The 24,786-nt window shown below is 46.2% G+C and overlaps 2 protein-coding genes and 1 non-coding gene across 3 annotated transcripts; all 3 read right to left on the reverse strand.

The window, feature by feature from the left end:
* Window positions 1-2,514: 2,514 nt before the first annotated feature.
* On the reverse strand, window positions 2,515-2,621 carry LOC127778175 (small nucleolar RNA R71). The gene has a single exon (XR_008018443.1). It is a non-coding gene; the product is annotated as a small nucleolar RNA R71 (small nucleolar RNA).
* A 13,158-nt stretch (window positions 2,622-15,779) lies between these two features.
* On the reverse strand, window positions 15,780-16,695 carry LOC127776982 (tryptamine 5-hydroxylase-like). The gene is made up of 4 exons (XM_052303517.1): window positions 16,538-16,695; window positions 16,347-16,463; window positions 16,029-16,257; window positions 15,780-15,785 (listed from the first exon to the last, which is right to left on the reverse strand). The coding sequence occupies exons 1-4, from the start codon at window positions 16,693-16,695 to the stop codon at window positions 15,780-15,782; spliced, it is 510 nt and encodes a 169-aa protein (XP_052159477.1).
* A 178-nt stretch (window positions 16,696-16,873) lies between these two features.
* LOC127775821 (berberine bridge enzyme-like Cyn d 4) lies at window positions 16,874-18,651 on the reverse strand. Its single transcript, XM_052302126.1, has one exon. It carries the CDS (start codon window positions 18,642-18,644, stop codon window positions 17,058-17,060), a length of 1,587 nt encoding a protein of 528 aa, XP_052158086.1. The 5' UTR covers window positions 18,645-18,651; the 3' UTR covers window positions 16,874-17,057.
* Window positions 18,652-24,786: the final 6,135 nt, after the last annotated feature.

The following is a 24,786-nucleotide window of genomic DNA, read 5'->3' on the forward strand; positions in this document are numbered from 1 at the left end:
ATTATGTAATTAATTAAAATATAAAATCGCAATTAGACGTGTATAGGATGTTGAAGAAAAGAAAGGCTAATGAAATTCAAGGTAAATGTGGAAAATAAAATTTCCCGAATAAACTATGGTTGCATTTAATTTTTATTAAATTCTCCATGATTAATTACACTATGCGAAATTTTTTCGATATTTTCATAGCTCCATTGCTATTTTAATAATACAAACATCATTTTATCATTTATTTAAATGATCTAAATGAAAACCCTCGTTTCTCCCTGGGCCATTTTGAGCCCATTATTTCTTTAGCCCGCAGCCGAACCGGCCTGTTAACCCCACTTCTCCTCCATTCCACCTCGGCCTGCAAGCGCGCATCCGGTCCATTGTTGACGGTCGTTATCGATTAGTTTCGACCGTCAATATTACCAAAATAGAGGAGAACTAGTGATTCTTGCAATGCATAAATGTGTTAGAATAATAATATTCCTCTAGTATTTGGTATACTAACTTTTTTCAGAGAATAACCATAAAGTGGAGGAGAATCGACATCAACACAGACGATAAATCAATCGGACGATGTCGAGAACCAGACTTATGTATGAATGGGCTAAGAACTCAGAATTGACACGACAAACTGAGCCAAAATTGACAAGTCTGCGGAGAAGAATAACAGAGGAGGCCGCCAGCCAAACCATGGACTGGTTGGGCCGGCCCCAGGGGGTTCGGCCGAACCTCCCTCTCCACCGTTGGATGTGGGGTTTGGCAGGAACGCTCCAGATCTTCTCCTGATGGCGGTTGCGGGGTACTTCAGACATTTCGCAGCGGTTACAACCGTCATACCTACCTATAAAAGGACTTCACTCTCTTCACTTCAAGACACACGTCAATCAAGAGCTCTCTCATTTCTCTCAAGTTTAGTTTAGTAGTATCTAGCTGGTAGAATTGGAATAGAGTAGAATTAGGAGTCCGGAAGCCTTCGGAAGAATTCGGGTATGGCTCTAGTAGCTTTTCTCTTCTCTTTTGTAAGCTTTGTACTTTCATTAGAATACTCTTCTTTACACATTTATGGTATTGAAATACTTCCCGAGTATATGAATGCCTACTTTACATTATGTTCATATTATACTGAATATACGGCTAGCTTATCTGGGAGATTCTTTGGTGCGGGTATAATGTTTGCCTATGCGGTTACTCTATGTCATGACGATGATATTAGAGTAGTATCTAGTAGTTTAGACGTGGTGTCTAGATTACGGGATATCATTATTTGGGGTTATATGCTGTGGATAAGAGGTGGGCCGCTGATGCTGACAGCTCACTACGGGTATTCCTCCGCGCCTGTATATAATCATAAGTTAATTCCCTAGGGAGGGTATTTCTCCATATTTAGCCCCAGTTGTATGGTCATCACGGGCTGTCGTAAGGAACTTGGCAGTCAGGGGTGGCTTCTCGAAGTACCAGGAGAGCATCGGATAGAGGGTATTAGCTAGTATATCGGTTGACTAGAATGTATGTATATTATGTATACTAGAAGTATAGGAATATATTCTCTTTCTCTTTTCTTTCCACTTAGCTTAGATAGTATATTATGAGAATGAGTAGCTAATGCTTGTGTGTCACTCTACCCCTTGGATTATCTTAACCCCTGCTTAGAATATGGTTATCACAAGTAATATATAAATTATTAGTCAAGTTCTCTCTACATGATCTTCCCACGGGATAAAATAAATACGATGCCCTTAGAATACTCTCGGGTGAAATGCTACAATGGTATTCCTGTGCGCTTGCGGGTAGACTCTGTAACCATAATATACCAGGAGTGTTTCTGCGCCATTGTTGGGAATTATATTTCTAGCGATGTCGTTAAGAAATACCAAAAAGTAATTCTGGCGCCGTTGCTAGGGAAGATTCATAATAGAGATTACCTGAACTAATACTTTATATTTACCTTTGTATAATCATTTTCCTTTGCAGGCTAACATTGGTTGTTTTTACTTTTGTTGTGAAAATAGGGTAGTGCATGACTGGTTTCAACTTGCCGGAAACCTTCAAAGAAAATCCAGAAGCTTTCTTCCGAGCGTCAGGCCGCAAGTAGCTGCTCCGTAGAAAACTCTACCAACAGAGAAACCAGCCGTACCAGCGCCACCGACCTTCAAGACTATGGCTAACAAGACTCTCCGCGAGTTTGCTGCTTCATCTGCTGACAATGTGGCCAATTGGCCGCAGATCAACATGGGAGACGTGGATTTCGACTTAAAGTCCAGCCTCATCACTATGGTGCAGGCTTGCCCGTTCTGTGCCAAGCCTAATGAGGATGCCAACGCTCATCTGCAATAGTTCCTAGAGATCTGTAGCACGTACACCATCAAGGGCGTTAGTCCAGACGCTGTCAGGCTAAGGCTGTTTCCATTCTCCCTTCTCGGGAGAGCGAAGCAGTGGTTCTATGCCAACCGTGCTACTGTCAATACCTGGGACAAGTGCTCTACGGCATTCCTCTCGAAATTCTTCCCGATGGGCAAAACCAATGTCTTTCGTGGGAGGATTTCCAGTTTCCAGCAGACAAGGGACGAGTCCATTCCGGAAGCATGGGAACGACTGCAGGAGTATGTGGCCGCCTGTCCTCATCATGGGATGGACGACTGGCTGATCCTGCAGAACTTCTACAATGGACTCACCCCTATGTCCCGCGATCACTTGGACATGGCAGCTAGGGGAGCTTTCTTCTCTAGAACGGTTCAAGGAGCCGTTGATCTAATAGAGAAGATGGTCTCCAATATGGGTTGGAGCGAGGAACGACTCCAGACCCGTCAGCGATGCATGCACACCGTCAAGGAGACGGAATTACTTGCTGCCAAGCTGGACCTCCTCATGAAACGCTTTGATGACCACGAGAAACGGCCACAAGGCACTGTCAAGGCCTTGGACTCTCACGTCATGTGTGAAGTCTGCGGCGGCACAGGTCACTCTAGGAATGACTGCCCAGAAACCCGTGAGGAGGCGATGCACATGAGCAACAACAGGTACCTTCCACGAGGAGGTCAGGGGTGGAACCAACCATGCCCATATTATCAAGAAGGTAACAACAACGATAACTTTTCTAACCAGCCCTCCTTGAAAGATCTAGTTTTGCGTAAGCTAAAACCACTGATGCACTAAGCAAAAAGCTTGTTGCCAATGATAAGATCCTAGAGAACATGAACGTCAAGTTAGATGGCTTTGCTTCTGCTTTTCAAAACCAGCTGAGCTTCAATAAAATGATAGAAACCCAGCTAGCTCAGTTTGCATCCTTAGTCCATGCAAATGAAACTGGGAGGATTCGGGGCAACCCGACTTCTCCATTGAAAATGTCAAGGCGATCACGACAAGGGGAGGTAAGTCCACTCGTGATCCGCCATATCCTAACCCTGCAAGAACTACTGGGATAACCAAAGAAGCGCCATCTAGTGACTCGGCTGACAAGGAAGTTCAGCCAGAGAAGACCGTGCCGCAGTAATACTGCGACACATGGTTGTTGCCGTTTCCTCAATGGAGTAGGAAACCGTCAGTGGACGAGCAATCTGCTCGTTTTGTTGATGTAATCCGGAAAATCCACATCAACATGCCACTATTGGACGCTATGCAAGTGCCAACATATGCCCGTTATCTCAAGGACATACTCAACAACAAAAGACCGCTCCCAACAACGGAGGTGGTCAAGCTGACAGAACAATGCAGCAATGTGATACTCCACAAGCTCCCGGAGAAGAAGAAAGATCCGGGGCGTCCTACGATCACCTGCTCGATCGGGGCACAATAGTTAGACCAGGCCTTGTGCGACCTTGGAGCCAGTGTCAGCGCCATGCCAAAAGACGTCTTCGACAAGCTCAACTTCACGGTGTTGGCACCAACACTGATGCGCCTTTAGCTGGCTGATTCATCAGTCCGTTACCCGACAGGGATACCGGAGGATGTGCCAGTCAAGATACGGGATTTCATCATCCAGGTTGACTTCGTGGTGCTGGATATGGACACAGGAAAGGAGACGCCGCTTATCCTGGGGCGTCCGTTCCTTAGCACCGCGGGAGCCAACATTGACGTGGGAACGGGGAGTATCCGTTTCCACATAAACAGGAAGGAAGAAAAGTTTGAGGTTCAACCGAGGGCGGAACAATGCTCGATGGTCAGGATAAAGTACGGGCCGAATTCGCAGAATATTCAAGTGGTCGAAGTGGAGCCACCCAAGACAGACAGTGTCACACCCTGAAGTTCTCCTCCTAAGCCTAAAATTGAATTTATAAATGACCCTAAGAAAATGCCGGTGCAAATCAAGAGAAAACCCTAAGAAAGTAATACAAATAATAATCGAATTTGACATGTGGAATTTTTCTTGAGTTCTACATGTCGAAATTCACTAACCGCATTTTTAGTGGAATTTTCAGAGCCCTAGAAATAATTTTAACCAATTAAAATTGAGCATAAGCAATATTTAAATGCCTGGGAAAATTCTTTTCTTTTTCTTTCTTTTCCTTTCTCTTTTTCTTTGAATGGGCCGCCGGCCCATTCTCCTTTCCCCTCCCCTCCCACTGGGCCGGCCGAAGGCCAAGGCCCAGCCAGGCTGCCCCGCCTCCCTCCTCTCCCGGGACGCCGACAGGTGGGCCCCACCTGTCGGGCCCGTCTCCTACCGCGCGCCCGCAACCGCCGCTGCGCCCACGCCTCCGCCTCCTCCGGGCCACGTCGGCCACGCCCGCGCATGCGCCGCACCTCCCGCGCCCACTTCCCCCTCTCTCTCGTCCGCTCCCGCGCCCGAGATGGCCGGGATTCGATTTTCGAATCCCGCCTCTCTCTCCTCCCCCACTCCCTCACGTTGGCCGGCGGAATCCCGCCTCTCCCGGCCACGTCCGGCCCCCTCTCTCCCTATTTAAGCGCCGCCGCCACCCCCTCTCTCTTTTTCCCCATTTCGCCGAACTCTCCCGAGCTCTCCATCGCTCCCGCACCGTGCATCCACCCGCCGCCGCCTTTCCCACCGCTCCGGCCGCCGCTCGCCGCCGCTAGGTTCACCGTCGCACCGCGTCGTTGCCGCCGTCGGGTTCGCGTGGCCGAGATCCACCCCGTCCACCCCTCCTTCGTCGAGGTTCGCCGCCGGAGCGCCGTTCCCACCGTGCGACGGTGAGAGCCACCATGTCCGCCGCCTTCGGCCATGGTTTCCGATCGCCGTGGTTCATCTCTCTCCCTCTAACCTCTCTCTTTTCTTCCGTTAGGGCATTCCGGACCTCGTCCGCCCGTCGCCGCCGTTTGCCCGTGGTCGCCGTCGCCGTTCGCCGTCGTCTTCCTCCGCGCCGGCCACTCTCGGTGAGGCATCCCTCTTCCCTCTATTCCCCTCCCTCTCCTTCCTAGCCGCCGCTTAGCGCCGCCGCCTTCGCGTCGCCTTCGCGCCGCCGCCTCCGCCGCCGTTTGCCATCGCCGGCAACGCGTGCGCGCGCGCGCGCCGTCGCCATCGCCGTGGCCGGTCGGCCGGCCTTGAGCCGAGCCGAGCCGGGTCGCCGCCGTCTGTCCGATCAGCCCCGGGGGCGATCTGGGCCGTCGGTCCCGTGGACCGGCGATGGACCACCCGCGTGGTCCCGGTCCACAGTGGACCGCCCCCCTTTGAGCCGCTGCCGAGTGGGGCCCGCGTGCCGGCGCCCCTTTTCCCTCTCTCTCGAGCCGCTGACCGGTGGGCCCCGCATGTCGGCGCCGCGCCCCCCCTTGATGACGTCAGCCCTGGGATTTATTGCGCAATAAATGATTTAAGGACTTTTTGTTATAGTAATAAACACAGTGGATCTTCTAAAATTCATAACTAATTCATCCGTGCTCCGTTTAAGCCCATTCAAGTCTCAGTAAATCAAGAAAAATGTGTAGAATCCATTAAAAATGGGTTTGTTCTCTGTTTCAGTAGTCTTATAGCCTGTTTGCAATGTTTGCCTTGTATGTCGCTAGATTCCGGTTCTTCCGACGCTCCGGTGTACTTCGAGATAGTCGCCGAGGTTTCTCCAGCAGCAGAGCAAGGCAAGTCATGCTTGTCACTTGAACATGTTGATCCTATATTGCAAATCCTCTATTGTTTTTCTTCAAATATTGCATTGTTTTATAATGTTACTATGGGGTGTTTACCTATTGTTACAGCCATGCCATTTTGATACCATGCTCCTTCGTTAGCTTGGGTTATAACAGGAATAGATTTTGGACTAGGAATTGCTTAGCCATGCTTAGTTCCACTAGCACATAATGGGGAAAGCTCACTAAAATATAGACTTTAGGTTCAATTGGTAAGGATGGTTAGTACCACCGTTTTGGTGTTGGTTAATTAAAATGAATCACATGGTGGGCTGTGGGTGCATGGTTTTGCTAGTCGCACCCATGGCAGTTAAGGACCGGTTCGCGGGATGCCCTGGAAGAACTTATCGTACTTACCACAAGCCAGCGTGGGCAACGGTTGGGCTTGTAGTGTAGCTTTCCTCTAGTCGACGCATCCAGGCAAGGGTGGGCATGATGGAGCGGGGCGGGCCCTGCGACAGCCTCTGTCGCTTCCGGATTCACCTAGGCACAAGAGGGGACTGCTCGTTGCCCGCTGGGGACGGGGGTGAAACCTGAGGTGTGGTGTGCTTGGCTAGAGGGGGTTATGCGAAGGGTCCTGTCACGGCCTCTTTCCGGTATGTCGTGGTGGTATGTCGGCACACGGAAACGTATCGTGGGGCTGTGTCTTGTGGGTACAGTTGTACACCTCTGATCAGAGTAAAACTATTCGAATAGCCGTGCCCGTGGTTATGGGCGGTCAACCAGATTCACCGTGATTAGTCTCACCCTAGTTTAGTCTTTTGAAATTGGATAGTATAGGTGGATGGTTGGGCCTGTTGCAACGTGGGGTAGCGTTGGACAGTGGATAATTAATATTAATTAATTATTACAACTGTTTAAATCTTCCAACTTCTGTTTATAAATGCTCGCTTTATGCAAATGAACCACTCTAGCTCTCCTTTGATAATTCCCTGCATCATATCCCTATTCCGTTATGACTTGCTGAGTACAGTGGGTAGTACTCAGTCTTGCTCTATTTTTCCCAACCCCAGAGTACGAGTATGTGTCAGATGGAGGTTTCTCCGAGGAGTAGGCTTCGTCCGTGCCGTCGAGGATGCCTGTGGAGTGGTGTTCCCGCTGCAGTTCTAGTCAAGGCTTTGCTCCTGTTGTCTTCGTTTTTCCGCTGTATTTATGTAAGACTTTTATGATGTTTGTAAGACGTGGATCTGAATGTCAACATTGTCGTTTGTGTACCCCGGAAGGTCCTGGACGGGGATTTTAATGCACATTCTGCTTGGAATTCTATTCGGGAATTTCTGGGCGTGATAGACAGCCTGGTGAAGTTCATGCAGAATTTCCTGGAGAAGGAAACAACAATGCCCAGGAACCGTTATTGGAGGACGCCGGTAAAACCACCCATACCGGCTAAGCTAGAGTAGCCGGCTCAGAGGAATCCGTCTTTCGCACCAAAGCAAAGGAAGGTGTGGAAGGAAAAACCAAAGATGCCCGCTCCATCACCTCCGGAGATGGGTAGAAAATCCGCAAACTGAACTGAAAGGAGGTTCGGTCTTGCACGTCGGACTTTAAATGACGCGACCTTCGCCAACAGGTAAATTGGTATGTATCTGCATTTTTGCTTTCAACAATTTGAATTTTGCATCATCGCATGTTTGAATTTCAAAATTGCATATAGGATTTTTGAATTTTGAGGAAATTCTTCAAATGAATTTTTCAGAGCAAACAAGAATAAAATTTTCAACGAAATTTCACTTTGCCACGACCACACTGACCGTTGGAACCCAACAGCCGAAAGTGGGGCTGGTTGGGCCCACCAGGGGTTCGGTCGAAGACCCTAGTTCGGCCGAACCGGCCAGGCCAACGGTCGGCTGCCTCTCTTTTTGAGGCAACGGCTAGTGGGCCCCATAGGTCAGTTTTGACCGTTGTGGGTGCACTACTTAAGCTAACTGGTTGGGAGAGGGAAATTCACCCCATTTCCACACATTTTCATTCCCTCTCCAAAGTTTGCTCTCAAGATCATTCAGGCTTTGATAGTTTCCGTCAAATTCAAATATTTAGTTGCATATATACAAGTTGCTTTGGTGAAACTAACCGGTGGGTGAAACTCTTGTCATTTCTAACCCCCGCCGAGTTAGTTTGTTCTTGCTCCATTGTGCAGAATGAGGAGGCAATTGTCTCGTCTATTAAAGGGGTCCGGCTCTTCATCAAGTCACCATGACGAGTTTAGCACTCATTCATCAACTGATGTCTCGATGGAAGACGTCGAAGCCCCACGACGACTCCTGATCGACACCGACCTCAACCTTGTCGGTGATCGGGAGAGACAAGCCTACTACATGCTGAGTGACCGGCAGTATGCTCACACGCGAAAATACTGTCTGGAGCTGCTAAAAAAATAGGTATGGATGTTGAATTTCGTGCTATTTGGAAAGCTGTTGGTTGGCAGAGATTTGCTGTGGTAGATGAGCCTGGTTCTCGTTTGCTTACTTTGCAATTTCTGTGCACTTTGAAAGAAATAGAAGATGGAATTTCCTTTCGCTTTTTCCATAAAAAGTACAGACTTGCATGGAAAGGCTTTAGTTCACTTCTTGGTTTTCACGATTCCTGTAAAATCGATCTCCAGAAAGGAATTTCTGGGTTCGAGAAAAATAGGTTTTGGGAAGATATTTCTGGTGCTCCAATTTGCAAGAAACCTAGAACGAATGATATCCATAATCCTACACTTAGGCTCATGCACAAATGGATTGCTATGACTTTGTTTCCTAGAGGTGATCTTAGACCCATTAGGGGGGATGAATTGATTATCATGTTTGCCATGGTTAGAAAGATCAAAATTGCTCCTGTGAAATGAAGACGATGTTTAGAAAGTATAAACTTCTCTGCTCCTGTTGAGTGACTTCTCTGATTACTCGGATAGCAAAAGGGCTAGGAGTCATTAGCGACCAAATTGCTTTTATTTCAGCCGGTCGTCCGTGTATTGATGAGACCTATTTACTACAAGGGCATATTCTGAAGCATGGAGTAGATGGATTTTTGATTTACTTTTTTTCCGTTGTACAAATGAAATCCCGTTGCTAAATACGGGGTATCATTTGTACAACTGCCGTGAACTTACCATTCCCCTACAGACCATAGAAGAATCCCAAGCATGTGGAACATACAGGGAGACACGCAACATGACAAGGAATGAATGAGAGAGTTCATCATCCTCAACACCCGTGCAGATGTATGAGGTAGGTTGGGGATCAACTGGGGATGCACCCGGATAGACCGAAGCTCCACGCCACAGCATCGGAGTCTCAAACTGGGCGAGTGCCAGTGAGAACCGATGGCATGCGCCTCATGACATACATTGGGGGGATAACCAACCTTTCAGATCAAGTGGTGTACCTCCATCTCCTGCTGAATGGCGCTCAAGTTCCTCTCGTTGGGACTTGGGAGAGATCACTAGGAGAATGGACACCCTTGATATGCAGACGGGGGAGATCCAGTACAACCTCACGAAACACATAGCTCAAACGCAAGAATGGCAACAATTTGCTGATGCTCAGTTCACCAACTTCAACAACATGATGCAGCAACAGCAAGATGACCTTCAAGCATACTTCCGCTTTCAGGGGTTCAATCCTTATCAAGGACCCTGAGCGTAAGCCAAGCTTGGGGGGAGACATCTCCCCCCCCACTGAGGTAACTTGTATCACACTACATATTTCCCTTTCACATTGCATATTTGCTTTCCAATAGCATCTTATAAAAATGAAAACAACATAAAAATTATCGAAATAGAAAACACCAAAGAAATAGGATAGGTTTGAGTCATGCTAGGTAAGACAAGCTAGTTCTCTTTGTTGAAATGATGAATAATTGCTCTGTTTTATATCTCTTATACATGGGTTCTTAGTAAGTGCTCTCTCAAAGGTTAAATATAAGTAGCCAGCAATTATTTGGAACCTGAGGTAAATGAGCCGCACTTGCTGATCTGAGCCTAAGTTGTTGTAAGATATGAGATATTAAATAAGAGTTGCTATGATCCTGATAGTAGTTTGACTTGAAATCCGGATGTTTTGTTTTTCAAAATGATAAAATTAAGAGTTCCTCATTTGATATAAATTCCTACCTAGGCCACAAATGTGCTATCATGTTTAAACCATATACATTTTGGTTGCTTGTCATTCCATTGAATTTCGTTAAACTCTTGTGACTTGTGTAGATACTTTTCATGCTCTATGATCAAGATCATACATCCACATATATGCACATGCTAAACTCCTACACTGGGAGCTAAGCAATATTCCATTCGATTCCATTTCCATTTTACCACCTAAATAAATTCTCCATGCTTTCATGTGCTTTCTTCTCCTAAAAAAAGAGTCCTTTCGAAAAAATAAGAAAGAAGAGGGAAGGGCATGGTTATGAAAAAAAAATAAAGTTATGCTCCGTCAAGCATGAGCATATTGTTAGGGTTATGGATACTACATACCTAATAGTAGTTGACTAAATCTTAGCAGGACCCACCACATACCATGTCTTGGAAACAACCTTTGGATATAGGAGGAGTTCCGTATAAGGAAGGATAACCAAAGTTCTACATGGAAACGACAAGTACTACTCGGATTGTATCCATATTGGTTTCCCTAGTTCTACTTGGACAAGGCGACACCTATGGGTATAAATACAAGGCCCCCTAGGAGGAGAGGGGACGCGGAACAATAGATCAAGGCACAGATCAACATACAAGCCAACATACGCCAAGACAAGACACCAGATATCGACTTTGGAGATAGGCATGGCTAGTCCCCTACGGTGCCTACGGAATACAGTCAGGAGAGATATAGCGCTGTCTCTGATCTCGCCGGATGCGGATTCGAGGAGGAAGGCTACTCTGTTGTCGATTACGAGTCAGACCTTCAGACCGCCATGTCGACAACAGTTAGATAGGCTACCCCAAATATTGTACTGGTGTGATTATGGTGAATAAGAGCAATACTGGCTTCGGCCAACAGGATATAGGGCTATTACCTGACAATTCAGAGGCCCGAACCTGTATAAAAATCCTCGTCTCCATCTCTTTTACTACAATCTCGCGTATATCCTAGTACCAACGACCCCCATACTATGCAAATACCGGAATCGCGACATCAAACGTCGACACATATGATGCTGAAAAAAAAATATAGCCATGCTCTCTCCTAATCAATAAAAGAAGGATTTTTGGGAGGACAAAGTAAGCACAAAGGAGAAGCATTTTCTTTATGTTTCCTCATGTACCATTTTCATATACCACACACACATTGCACGATCTTGATCTTGAGGATGTTTAGTTATCTGCTTTAGTCTAAACTTTTGACTTAATAATAAATGTGAATGCAAGTGTGCCATGTTTGATCCCTACCGAGCTCCACATATCAAACCTTAGAGTAGGAATCAAAAAGGCAAAACTGGTGAGGAATTCATATTGATACACTTGGAGAGACTGAGTGAATCATCTGAGGAACTTGGCTTTCTTTTGCAAAATCATTTGAAAACTTCCGGAATAAGAATTGAATAAAGATTGGGTGATTGGTGCTCTAAATTGTTGTTGCCTTTCAACCGCCCAAGACAAGGAGAAGCAGTGTTTCATGGGAATTAGGGGTAAGGGTAAGCCACCGTGCCAAAGATTATTTAATCTGAGAGAGAGTACATATACCTTGCACCTGTATCTTTGAGATATGCAGCATAGTAGCAACTCCTGATCAACAACCAAGTCTTTGTTTCCTTTCGTCCTTCACTCGGGACGAGCAAAGGTTCAAGCTTGGGGGGTTTTGTTGACGGTCGTTATCGATTAGTTTCGACTATCAATATTACCAAAATAGAGGAGAACTAGTGATGCTTGCAATGCATAAATGTGTTAGAATAATAATATTCCACTAGTATTAGGTATACTAAGTTTTTTCTGAGAATAACCATAAAGTTGAGGAGAATCGACATCAACACAGATGATAAATCAATCGAACGATGTCGAGAACCAGACTTATGTATGAATGGGCCAAGAACTTAGAATTGACACGACAAACTGAGCCAAAATTCACAAGTCTGCAGAGAAGAATAACAGAGCAGGCCGCCAGCCAAACCATGGGCTGGTTGGGTCGGCCCCAGGTTCGGCCGAACCAGGGGGTTCGGCCGAATCTCCCTCTCCACCGTTGGATGTGGGGTTTGGCAGGGACGCTCCAGATCTTCTCCTGATGGCGGTTGCGGGGTACTTCAGACATTTCGTAGCGGTTACAACCGTCATACCTGCCTATAAAGGAGTTCACTCTCTTCACTTAAAGACACACCTCAAGTAAGAGCTCTCTCATTTCTCTCAAGTTTAGTTTAGTAGTATCTAGCTGGTGGAATAGGAATATAGTAGAAATCAGGAGTCCGGAAGCCTTCGGAAGAGTTCGGGTATAGCTCTAGTAGCTTTTCTCTTCTCTTTGTAAGCTTTGTACTTTCATTAGAATACTCTTCTTTATATATTTATGGTATTGAAATACTTTCCGAGTATATGAATGCCTACTTTACATTATGTTCATGTTATACTGAATATATGGCTAGTTTATCTGGGAGATGCTTTGATGCGGGTATAACGTTTGCCTATGCAATTACTCTATGTCATGACGATGATATTAGAGTAGTATTTGGTAGTTTAGATGTGGTGTCTAGATTATGGGATATCATTATTTGGGGTTATATGCTGTGGATGAGAGGTGGGCCGCTGATGGTGACAGCTCAGTACGGGTGTTCCTCTGCGCCTGTATATAATCCAAAGTTAATTCCCTGGGGAGGGTATTCCTTAGTATTTAGCCCCGGTTGTATGGTCATGACGGGCTATCGTAAGGAACTCGGCAGTTAGGGATGGCTTCTTGAAGTACCAGGAGAGCACCAGATAGAGGGTATTAGCTAGTATATCGATTAACTAGAATGTATGTATATTATGTATAGTAGAAGTATAGAAATAGATTATCTTTCTCTTTTCTTTCCACTTAGCTTAGATAATATATTATGAGAATGAGTAGCTAATTCTTATGTGTCACTCTACCCCTTGGATTATCTTAACCCCTGCTTAGAATATGGTTATCACAAGTAATATATAAATTATTAGTCAAGTTCTCTCTACATGATCTTCCCACGGGATAAAATAAATACGATACCCTTGAAATACTCTCGGGTGAAATGCTACAATGGTATATCCGTGCGCTTACGGATAGACTCTGTAACCATAATATACCAGGAGTGTTTCTGCGCCATTGCTGGGAATTATATTTCTGGCAATGTCATTAAGAAATACCAACACCCATCAAGCAACCGTAAAGTCTAAACACCATCCCTGCTCCTCCTCTCACTGTCGCATGGGTCCTAGAGCTACAGTGTCATCCCCTACCTCCGTCCGAGTTCGCAACTTTCCCAACACCACCGGAAGCCGCCTCCTCAGTGAAATCCGTCCACATACATGGAGATATATATTCCAAAATTTACTGAGGGGTTTTGATCCTTATCTCCTTCTCTTTCTGTTTTCTCAAGAATTAGAGAAAAATCGCATTGTATCAACCTCGGAATAGCCCTATAACAAACCCTAGAGTTTCATATTCATAGTCTGTTTTGCGTATGGGGAGGGTATCGGACTGTGCGCACATTATACTGGGACGATGTACGAAAATACATGGCAAAAACATATTAAACTTTTATAATAGGTAAAGATAGGGGGAGAAAAAAAATACGAAAATATGACATATTTATACTCTCAAAATTGTAAAAAAATTATTTTTTTTGTTATGGCTAAAATATAATGAATTAGGGGTTAAAACTTTACACATAAGTATAATATTATTGGAAGTTCATCTAAAATTTTTTAAGATTTTTTTTATAATATTTGTTAGTTGTTGTACATGATGTGTACATGAGATGTTTTGTGTGCACAGGACGTATTTCTCGCCATTATATTACCCAAACTATCCTTAGGAATGTTATAAATAATTATATGGAAAAATCTTTACATATTATTATATTCTATAACCCAAGTTGACAAGAAACAAGGTGATTCCTAATTTTGGTCAGGGCTCATGAAAGTCAAAAGTACTTTTTAGATCTGGGTTCTTGGATCATGAATGATAGGGAACAAATAAGATTTTGGGAAGATAAATGGCTAGGTAACTTGGCTTTCAAGGATAAATATCCATCTTTATATGCTATAGTCTGAAGGAAATCATCCTCTATTGTCATTGTTATAGGATCTGTTCCACTTAATTTTTCTTTTAGAAGAGGTTTAGTTGGTCAGAATCTTGTATACTGGTATGAATTGTGTGCTTCTATGGTACATATTCAATTGAATCTTTCTTCTGACTATTTTAGATGGAACTTTCATCAGAATGGTAGGTTCTCAGTAAGGTCAATCTATCTAGCTTTAATTAACAATGGTTATGTTGAGAGGAACAAGTATATTTGAAAACTTAAGATGCCGCTTAAGATTAAGATCTTTATGTGGTACTTGCTTAAAGGGGTTATGTTAACCAAGGATAATTTAACGAGACGGAATTGTAATGGTAGCTTAAGGTGTTGCTTTTGTATGAAAAATGAGTCTATTCAACATCTCTTCATGTATTGTCATTATACAAAGTTCATATGGAGAGCAGTTTGGTTTTCTTTTGGTTTTAATCCTCCAACTAGTATATCTCATATTTTTGATGGGTGGCTTTTGGGGGTTGACAAGAAAAAGACTAAACTTATACTTGTTGGAGCTTCTACCATTTGTCGGGCTCTATGGTTGAGTAGAAATGATTTGGTTTTTGACAAATCACCATCTATTTCATATATGCAGGTAATTTTCAGGGCAATGCACTGGCTCCGGTTTTGGGCATAGCTACAAAGGTGTGAGGATGATGGGGAATTCCTAAAGGTTGCATCCCGCTAGTTGGAGTCGACGGTTATGTAACTATTTGCTAATTATGGATGGAGATTCACAGACAGACTTCAATAAATGCGTTCTCCTTATTCTGTTTTTGTTTGGTGTTTTCTATTTATCTGAACTACACTCTTTTCTGGAGTGCTACTTTGTAATAATTGGTTGTAACTCTTTTTAGCAAAGGCTGAGATGTTAAATTCCATTATCTAAAAAAAAATATATTTTTTTAGTTGGAGCTCTATAATGCCCTCTGGTTGTCGTGGACTCGTGGTGTGTGACGGCGTAAACATCTTCCCCTCATAATCATTCCCCACAACAAGTACGTATAGTCCACGCAGATGAATTTCAAATAAATTCAAAATGTAAGTTTGAAAAAAGAACAACAAATACTAATTAAAGGACAAAAGAAAGTTCTACTCAGAAATATTATACATAAATAAAAACTTCTACCAAAAAACTTTCCATGTATTTAAAAAATCCATTCAAAAATATTCTAAGTGAATAAAGAATATCTACCTTGGAACTTTTAAAAATTAAATTTTCATTGTATAATTTATTCTTATAAATTTTTAGGTGTAGAAGTTTTTCTATAAAATTTTCTATGTACAAACTTACATGTAAAGGAAACACACTATAACAACACATTAATGCGGTTGCGAAAAAGGGTTGCCGGGGTGCACATTCGTGCAGGTGCGTCACGCGAACCGCTTTCCCCTTAACCATTTCTATTTTAGAAGAAAAATGAATATTTTAAAAGACTTAATTCAGACGTATGGTAAAACCTTAATGACAATGATAAAAATGTACGCAAAATGCTTGTAAGCTAGTGCTGCATTTTGTAGGATAACGAGCCAGCTTCACATAGGCATGTGTCATAAAAAAAAAAGGCAAATTTTGCTAAAGGACACTTCGACTTCGTGGTTTTAGCCGTATGACACCGCCCGAACTTATTTTTAGAGGAAAACACTCCATAAACATGGTAATTTGCCAATGAATACCATGCCGATTTAAATAATAATTTCTGGTTGAATAGCAGAAAGAAATGGCGTGAAATGTCAAAAATGCTCTTAACCCACATGTCAACTTTCCTATCTCCCTTCACTTCTCTCTCTGTCTGGACACGGAGGAGGACGTCGACGAAGTCCTCTTCGCGGTCGCTGGGGATGCGCTGGCGGTTGCCGCTGATGTGCACGTCCACGATAACGTCGCAGGCCTCGCAGAGGTCGGCGAGGCACTTCTTGAGGCGGTGGCAGAGTCCAGTGACGGTGCTGGCGACGGGCTCGAGCTCAAGGAAGAAGTCGCTGATGGTGAACCCGGCAAGAGGTCCTGCGCGTTGGCGAGCACCGCGCTGAGCTTGTCGCCCTCATCGCGCGGGAATCGGCGGCCAAACGCGACGCGGCAGAGCACGTCGTTGGCGAGGTTGAGGAAGCACTCGCTGAGGTCGATGGGCTTTGCCGACGAGGTGTTCTTGGTGAGGTGCGCGAGGAGGCGCTGGAGCTCCTTGACCCTGACAGCGCCGTACATGGCGACGTGGTGTGCCGACAGGAGTTCTGACATCTCCACCCGCCGCGCCATCTGGACATCCGGTGGTACGGCCCCGCCGGTGCGAACATCACGTCGGAGCACCCGAACGAAAGGAACTGGCCGGAGAGCAGGTGCTGGCGCGACGCCAGCACGGCGTCGTTGGTGGTGAGCGCGGGGCGGGCGAGGTTTGGCTTGGAGATCACCACCGCCGGCATGCTCCCGGCTTGGAGATCACTACCGCGCCGTCCGCTGGCTCCACTAGGAGAGAAGATAGAGAGATCATAAGAGATGATAGGAGAGTTGACATGTGGATTCAAGGGTATTTTTGATATTTCACATGATTTATCTCTTATCTTTAACCAGAAATTATTATTCTAATCGGCACAGTGTCCATTAATAAATTACCATGTTTATTGAGGTCGAACGGTCTGTAGCAAAATTTGCCCAAAAAAAAAAAATCTGAAAGACTGTCAACAGTCAACAGAACATGTCCACGTAATAATATAAGAGTTCACCAAGAACCGAACACAAAGGCGGTACACGCAACCAACCAACCTTGCGTCAAATTAAGCCCAAATTAAGCTTTTCTCACTTGCTTTGGACCAACAAATGGCGGGATGCTCTGCTCGTTCCTGAAGTAGTCGGTCGGATCCACCGCCGCCTTCACCGCGGCGAGCCTCTCGAAGTTGCCGGCGAAGTACTTCTCCCCCCACACCTTGCCGCTCTCGAACGTGCTCACGTCGTTCGGCGCCACCGCGTTCTCGCCGATGTCCAGGTCCCGGAAGTTCACGTACGCCTCCCTCGGGTCGCTGCTCACGTACGGCTCCATGAACGCGTACAGGCCACTGATCCACCTGTTCGCCGCCGTTCCGTCGCCGGACCAGTACGCGATGTACTGGATGTTGTACAGGACGCCGCTCCGGTGCGGGTACGGCGTCGCCGCGGCGGGGACGCCACCGACGAACCCGCCCATCGGCTCGAGTAGCATCTGGCCGGAGCCGTTCATGGTGAACCACGGGAGGATGTTCTTCCACACGTCCGACGGGATGGCTCGCCGGACGTAGTCGGACTTGGCCTTGGTGAAGGTGCTCAGGCTGGTCCTCCGGTTGAGGAGCGCCTCCACCGGCGTGCTTGGGTTCCAGAACTGGATGAGCGCCGCCGACTGCAGCCAGCTCATCTCCCGGCAGTCGGCGCTCGTCATCCCGAGCTCCGGGAACATGCTGCTCATCGTCGGCACCAGGTCGGCGCACGAGCCGAGGTACAGCGACTGGAACGTGGCGCGCTGCCCTCGCACGATCACCCGTATGGTGAGCTCGGGAGGGAGGCTCGGCGCGACGTCTTGCCATCTGGCGACGACGTCGGCGGCGCCCTGGTCGACGTTCCTCCCGATGACGAACACCGTCACCGTCGTCGGAACCTGCACGAGGCGGACCTTCCAGGACACCACGATGCCGAAGCTCTCTCCGCCGCCGCCGCGGATCGCCCAGAAGAGGTCCTCCCCCATGGCGGCCCTGTCGACGAGCTCGCCGTTGGCGTTCACCAGCTTGGCGTCGAGGATGTTGTCGGCGGCGAGCCCGTACTTGCGCGACATCATGCTGATCCCGCCGCCGCTGAGGTGGCCACCGACGCCGATGGTCGGGCACACGCCGGCCGGGAACGCCAGCCCCGGGTTGCTCTTCGCGACGGTGTAGTACAGCTCCCCGAGCGACGCGCCGGACTCCACCCACGCCGCCGCGTCGCCCCCGCCGCTGACGCTCACGGCGCGGAGCCTGGCGCCGAGGTCGACCACCGCGAACACCTCGCCGCGGCGCGCGGACCGGTACGAGAGGCCCTCATAGTCGTGCCCGCCGCTGCGCGCGCGGAGGCGCACCCCCTCGGCGCGGCCGCAGAGCACGGCGGCCTGGACGTGCGACGCGTCGGCCGGCGTGACGATGCAGAGCGGCCTCGCCGTGGCGTTGTTGAAGAACATGGGGTTCCGGATGGAGGAGACGAGCACGTCGGCGAAGCTGCTCGAGCTCGGCGTGAGCACCAGCTCGCCGGGGATCTTCTGCAGGAGACACCGCACGAAGCCATCGGAGGAGGCAAGCGAAGTGACGGAGAGGTAGTGACACGACAAGAAGCTAATGGTTAGCACTAGTGATAGGTTTCTGAACAACGTTGCCATCTTGAGTTGCTTCTAATCACTCTTACTTAGCTCATTTGATCTCCATATATATAAGTGATTTGTCGCTGTAGCTTGTACCTAAGGTGAAGTGATGATTGGTGAGTCCCCAATGAGCAACCTTGCTTGACGGAGAATTATTTCACGGTCAACTAATCCGACGGGTATACATGTTGGCAATCTGTATTCTTTTAAGTCATCAGAGCTTCATTCGTGTTGGCATCATTTGTCACGCACGGTGTCTCATTCTCATTAGCACGTACGGCCGTTAGAGGTGACTCTTGCATCGGACCGGCCTTCACCCGTCACAGGTGATTCAGACTCGTCACAGGTGAGGGTTTGAGTTCGATAGAGGTGATCTGATCTGGTATAGTGTTTTCTTATCTATATTTGTCTAGCAAAGTGCCACCAATGATAAATAAACGGGAGAATGATTCTAATCATCTGACTTATCTATTGTATGTGAGTATGTCAACTAAATAATTATTTTAAAAAATCCTTAAAAAATATCAAGATAGATTAATATGTGATATATCAATCTACAAGCATGCAAGTTCCAATCGATTTCTATGAGTTGTAAAAAAAACAAATTAAATTATAATTAGTACACATATATTCACAGTCAAACTTGTTGTTTTTGTTATAATTTGTAGAAATCAAATTTGAATTTCCATCCTTATAGAGTGATATATTAGTTACTAATATATCTTATCAATTTTTTGTGATTTTTTTATAATCATTTAGTTGACATGCTATAGATAAGTGGGTGTCCACTCGAGTGATTAAAAGAGTTTCATGGATAAATGGGAGAGAGAGATTCCTATGTCAGAGTGGCTTAGGTATTCAAGACCTTGACGCCGAAGAAAATATGCTTGTTTGACAAATGGTTGTTAAAGATACTAAACAAACGAGATTTGATAGAAATCTCCTCAAAAATCACTCAAATAAACTAGATGGAAGCCTTGGTGGAACTCATATATCTTCTCATCCGTCTTTATGAAAATCATGATCACATATCACTAATTCAAAAGATGTAAGGGGGTGATTTAAAAGTTTTTTTACCAATGATACTAGTAGTCTTTCAAAAAGAATCATGAAAATGATAAGAAATCAAGATTTGCTGTTTTCTAACACAATGATAGAACCATCTAAGTATCCAACACCTAGTATGTTTGAAGAGTTATAAAAAAATAATTAAACAAGTAAATCCTACATATACCAAGAAGAGTATAGCAAAATATAATCTATAAATATCCAAAAGTAAGACCACATTAATAAAAAAAATAAAATCTAAACCGCCGGGTGGTGGGACCAATTACAATGGTATAGATTGATACGAATAGTTGTATACAAAGTATATCTATAACTAATATAAATATTCGGATTTTTCCTATCGTCACAGGTCGGACGAAGGGCGCCTTTGTCCCTCGCGGTGCGCCTTCGCCCGCAGCCCCCGAATCCCAATTCCTCTCAGAATCAGATACGAGGGAAACAATTCCCAAAATTGGCACAACCAAATCACTACCACAATCATCACCGTGTTTTCGTCCATACACAATCCGATTTGGTTAGCAATAGCGATGGAAAAAAATTGCAAAAACAAATCCGTGCGGGGATTTTTTTGTCCCCCCCCCAAAGAAAAATCCCAGTCGGAATTCATTAAGAACACACATGAAACATTCCATTAAGAACACACATAACAAAACTTTCAACCAAGAACACATGAACCTCCACCGCCACCACGCCATCCGCCGCACACAGAGAGAGAGAAAGAGACGACGCCCCCGCCAGACCGTAGCCGCCTCCATGCTGCCTAATCTGGCGGAGGTGAGGTCCGGCCCACTGCCCCTCCCACCCCCACTGGGCCGCAGCCGCCTCCACGCCGCCGGATCTGGTGGAGGCGAGGTCCTGTCGGGTCCCAAAACTAATGACTTGGATCCGACTGGAATTAATGTATCAATCCCTGGATCAGTAAATATTTATACATACAATATAGCTGGTTTTTCATTGCATACGTTAAAGTTTACAATACTAAGGGATTATACAATAGTAGGTATTCACCTAATTAAACATAAGTAAGACTATTACACAGCGGAAGTTTTTATACATTCTGACTAGGGAGGTATAACCTCCAGGGATTTTCTAAGTTATCAGGGTCATTATAGTAATAATCATAGGGGTCCTCCTCTTGACCCAAATCTGAAAAAGAGGTTATAAGAGCAAGGGTGAGTATTCACAATACCCAGCAAGTTACTATGGAAATATGTTATGCATTGGCATATAGTAGAGTTCTTTGCAAAAGACAATAATAAACAATCTGGAAGTATAGAAGCAGGAGTTTATAAAGTTGTAGACTTTAGGTTTCTAACCACGGTACCATATGAGTCCCGGTACTCAATTCCGTGAGTACAACTATTCGAATAGTTTCATAAATATTCTACTGCAACAGATGTACGCTTTACCTGCAGTCCACGACTTGCTGATAAACATCGGCTTTAGTCATGGCCCAGTATTAGGTTATTAACAATTGTGGTACCTATTTCATGAACTTATATCCTCATGCGCTCTGAGCGTGACGTTAACAGCAGCGAGAGGAGTTCTGGCGTTCCCGGGATATTTAAGGGGATCTGATCGTATTACACTACGTCATCTCGATCAGGGTTTAGAATTACCATTATAATTATACTCGAGTATCACAAACCATTTACCTGTACATGGTAATGGTAAAATTTGCCCTTCACGGCTATAGTTGCCTCCTACTCAAGGACTTAAAAATAAGAACCACTATATAGAGGTACCACATTGCTAAGTAACATAATAACAGGTCTGTCCCCATTCTAGAAACTGCAGTCGTACCCGTTCGTTCGACATAAGTACCTGGTGATAATTATATCAATCGAGACAGTACTAGCCACCCGGAAATCATCCAATTCTATCGTACTGTCCCAATCTAAGTATAAGATATTTTTTACCAGATTGTAAGCAAAATAAGCAATACTAGATTATCTGGGTTTCTATGATTGAATTATGCATAATAAAATAGCATATTGAATGGAAAGGTTATAAATAAATAGTTTGTAAAATATAGGCTTAAATGATCAAAAGGTAAATAGTAACTTGCCTTACTCGATGTCCTGAGATTGATTGATATTATCTAGTGTCAGAAGAATCCTCAAGACCTAGGGTTAGACATATAAAATTCAAATTCAAAAGGGATTCAAATAAAATCCAAAAATAGGAAAAATAGGGAAAATAAAATAAAATAGAAAAATAGCAAGAGTGGTCTCAAAAGATAGAGAATGATTTTATAAGAATTTTGGTCCAAGTTTCACTGGAATTGGATCTATATTTCAAAAGATATGGGCTTCTGAAGTTTAAAAATCAATTAAATGTGAAATGATACTGTGTGCGGGTCCCACCGGTCAGTCTCTCTCTCTCTCTCCTCTTCTTCAACCTCCAGCCGTTCCCCATTTGCGGCCAGTGGTGCTAGGGTTAGCGATTGCGGCGTCGATAGAGGGGAAAGGGGTTGCGGCCAAGGAGGGGAGGTAGCTAGGGTTCTCTGGCAACGGCAAGCGGCGACGGAGGGGCTAATTTGGTATGTGGGTGGTCTAGCGGCTAGGGTGGCGGTGACATGGTTAGGCAGTGAAGGTGATCGGGGTGGTGAGAGTTAGACATGGCTCGGGGAGGGATCCAAGAGCATCTACGGGATACCTAGAAGGGTTTAGGTAGCTTGCCGACCTTCGGCAAGGTGTAGAGGGTACTTGCCGACGAGCGCCTCCATTGGCCGCAGTTGTGCTCACGTCGGCAGCCCATAGGGTGGCATGGCAGTGCAAACCAATTGCAAAAATGGACTCTAGGGGGTATATAGATGGTTAAAACAGAAGAACTCACCGAGATCGGTTGAAACGACGAATTGCGGTTGGAAAAACTTCTTAGCGGCGAAGAACAGAGCAGAGCAGAGACGGCACTGCTCGGCTTGGTGCGACGAGGTGAAGCTCGACGCAGGGCTTCGATTAGGCTCCAGTATACTAGAACATGGTTGAAATAAGGTGTTCTAAGGATTATTTAGAGTAGAGGATGGATGGAGGGACGTGAAGTCGATCGCGCACAAGGTGTTCGACCGATGGGCGAGAGTGGTTGATGAGATGGATTGGCAAAGCAGAGCTTCGGGGTTGTGGGGTTATGGTTGATGATGATCGATGGTGAACAAGGAAAGGATTGGGGTCCTATTTATAGGGCCAGGGGAAACGGATGAGCTCGGACGCCATCATTGCCGTTGATGAGCTCAGTATTTGGGCATGGCAGGGGTGGCAGAGGGCTGTGAGAGGGCAGGCAAGATCAATTTGAGTGGCAGGAGGCCACGTTCGAATACTTACTGGCGAAGGATTGACTTGACCGCGGGTGGAATCGGCTGGCGATGTGTTGGCGCCAATCCGAGCACGACGCGCGGCGGCGGCGATGGTTAAAACGGCCGGCATAGTGGTGATTGGTTTGAATTCTGAGAGGGGAAGTCATCGTTTATCTTCAATCCAACCGTGCGGCAAGTCTTGGCACGATTCACCCGGGGTAGAAGCGAATACCAACTCGGCGGCGAGTTTGGACGGGTGTGCATGGCGTCGAGCGGCGATTACTTGCGGCGAAGGTCGTCCCAGCTTCGTCTTCGTCACGATTGGTGCGGCGGCCGTGGTCTGAGGGCGTCGAACGGCCGACGGCGCGCCAACGCAGCTAGGCACGCGCGAACGGCCCCGAAGCCGACGCGCGGTGGCTCGGCGCGCGGTAAAGTCGGACGCCAGGCAGCGCGTGCAAAGGGGAGGAGAAGGCAAAGAAAACCACGGCTTTGAGTGGGTTGTGGTCCCCAAGGACCAAACCTAAACTTTGTGAAAGATTGGAAGGGTGTTGGGCTGGGCATTTCATCGGACATATGGAGGACAATGAACAGTGCTTTCAGGAATTTTTTAATATTTCCCTAGAAAAGAATGAATTTAATCTTTAAATTTGAGAGGGTTTCACTAGGGTTTGGAGTATAGAAAATCCTCACTATTAAAAGGGTAAACTAAAAAAATAAGCCAAGGTTTGAAATTTGAGAGAATTTGCTCAAATTCACTAATGTTTGGGATAAAAGAAATAATTAGGGTAAATTAATAGGGTTCCAAAGAAGTAATACTTGAACCAAATAAGAATTAAAAATAAATTTAATTAAACTTTTAAAATTTTCTAATCTAGTCAAAAGCCAGCATGATGCAGTCAAATTTTAGTTTAAAATTTGAGGATGTTACAGGTCCGGCTGGCCGCCTCCACGCCGTCTGGGCCGACGCCTCTATGCCATCCGACCTGCCGCCTCTATGATGTCCGCCGCCACCACCGCCGCACCTCCCTTCCCCCCGATCTAGCGGAGGGGAGGGCGTCGCCGCCCCTCCCGCCGCCGCCGCACAGAGAGAGACGAGGAGAAGTGGAGAGAGAGTGGGGGAGAAGTGGGGAAGCTGAGAGAAGGGGAGAAGCTGAGAGAAACCAAGAGAGGAGATGAAGCTCGGCTTATCTCCTGCCAGCACCTGTGGGAAGGCCACCGGTCGCTTGCGTCGCTACTCGCCGGAGGGAAACGGCCGGCCGGCTAGGAGAGGGGGGTGGGGGGGAGGGAAGTAGCTGGCCGGCCGGCTGAGAGAGGGGGGCGGAGGGGGAGGGAAGTGGGGAGAGGGGGCGGAGGGGCGGAGAGCTGGGGGAGAGGGTGCGGCAGCTGAGAGAGGGGGAGAGGGCAGGGACTGGAGGGGGAGGGAGGCGGTGGCTGGATGGATCGAGATCGATCCTTATCTACTCGCGTGGGCCCCGCCAGCTCGACCGACTCGACTCGATTATTAGGATTTTATCATTAAAGATATTTTTAGTATGACTTATACTTTTGCTTATTTACACAATTGAATAAAATGAATAGTAAAATATTATTTGAAAAGTCAGATCAGCACAATCCAAATAAAAACAAAATAATAGTCCAAATATAAATCGAAATCAAAGAACATCCAAAATATTAACACAAGATGAGGCCATCGCATGCTGCTTCTCGCCACCTTGCTGCAGTGGAGGTCGCGAACTCAGGGGGCTAGATTCTGAACCGATGACCGACGCTGCGCCGGGGATCCGCTGTGCCATCGCA

This window comes from Oryza glaberrima, chromosome 6, assembly GCF_000147395.1.
Source record: "Oryza glaberrima chromosome 6, OglaRS2, whole genome shotgun sequence".
In the NCBI taxonomy this organism is placed as follows: Eukaryota; Viridiplantae; Streptophyta; class Magnoliopsida; order Poales; family Poaceae; genus Oryza; species Oryza glaberrima.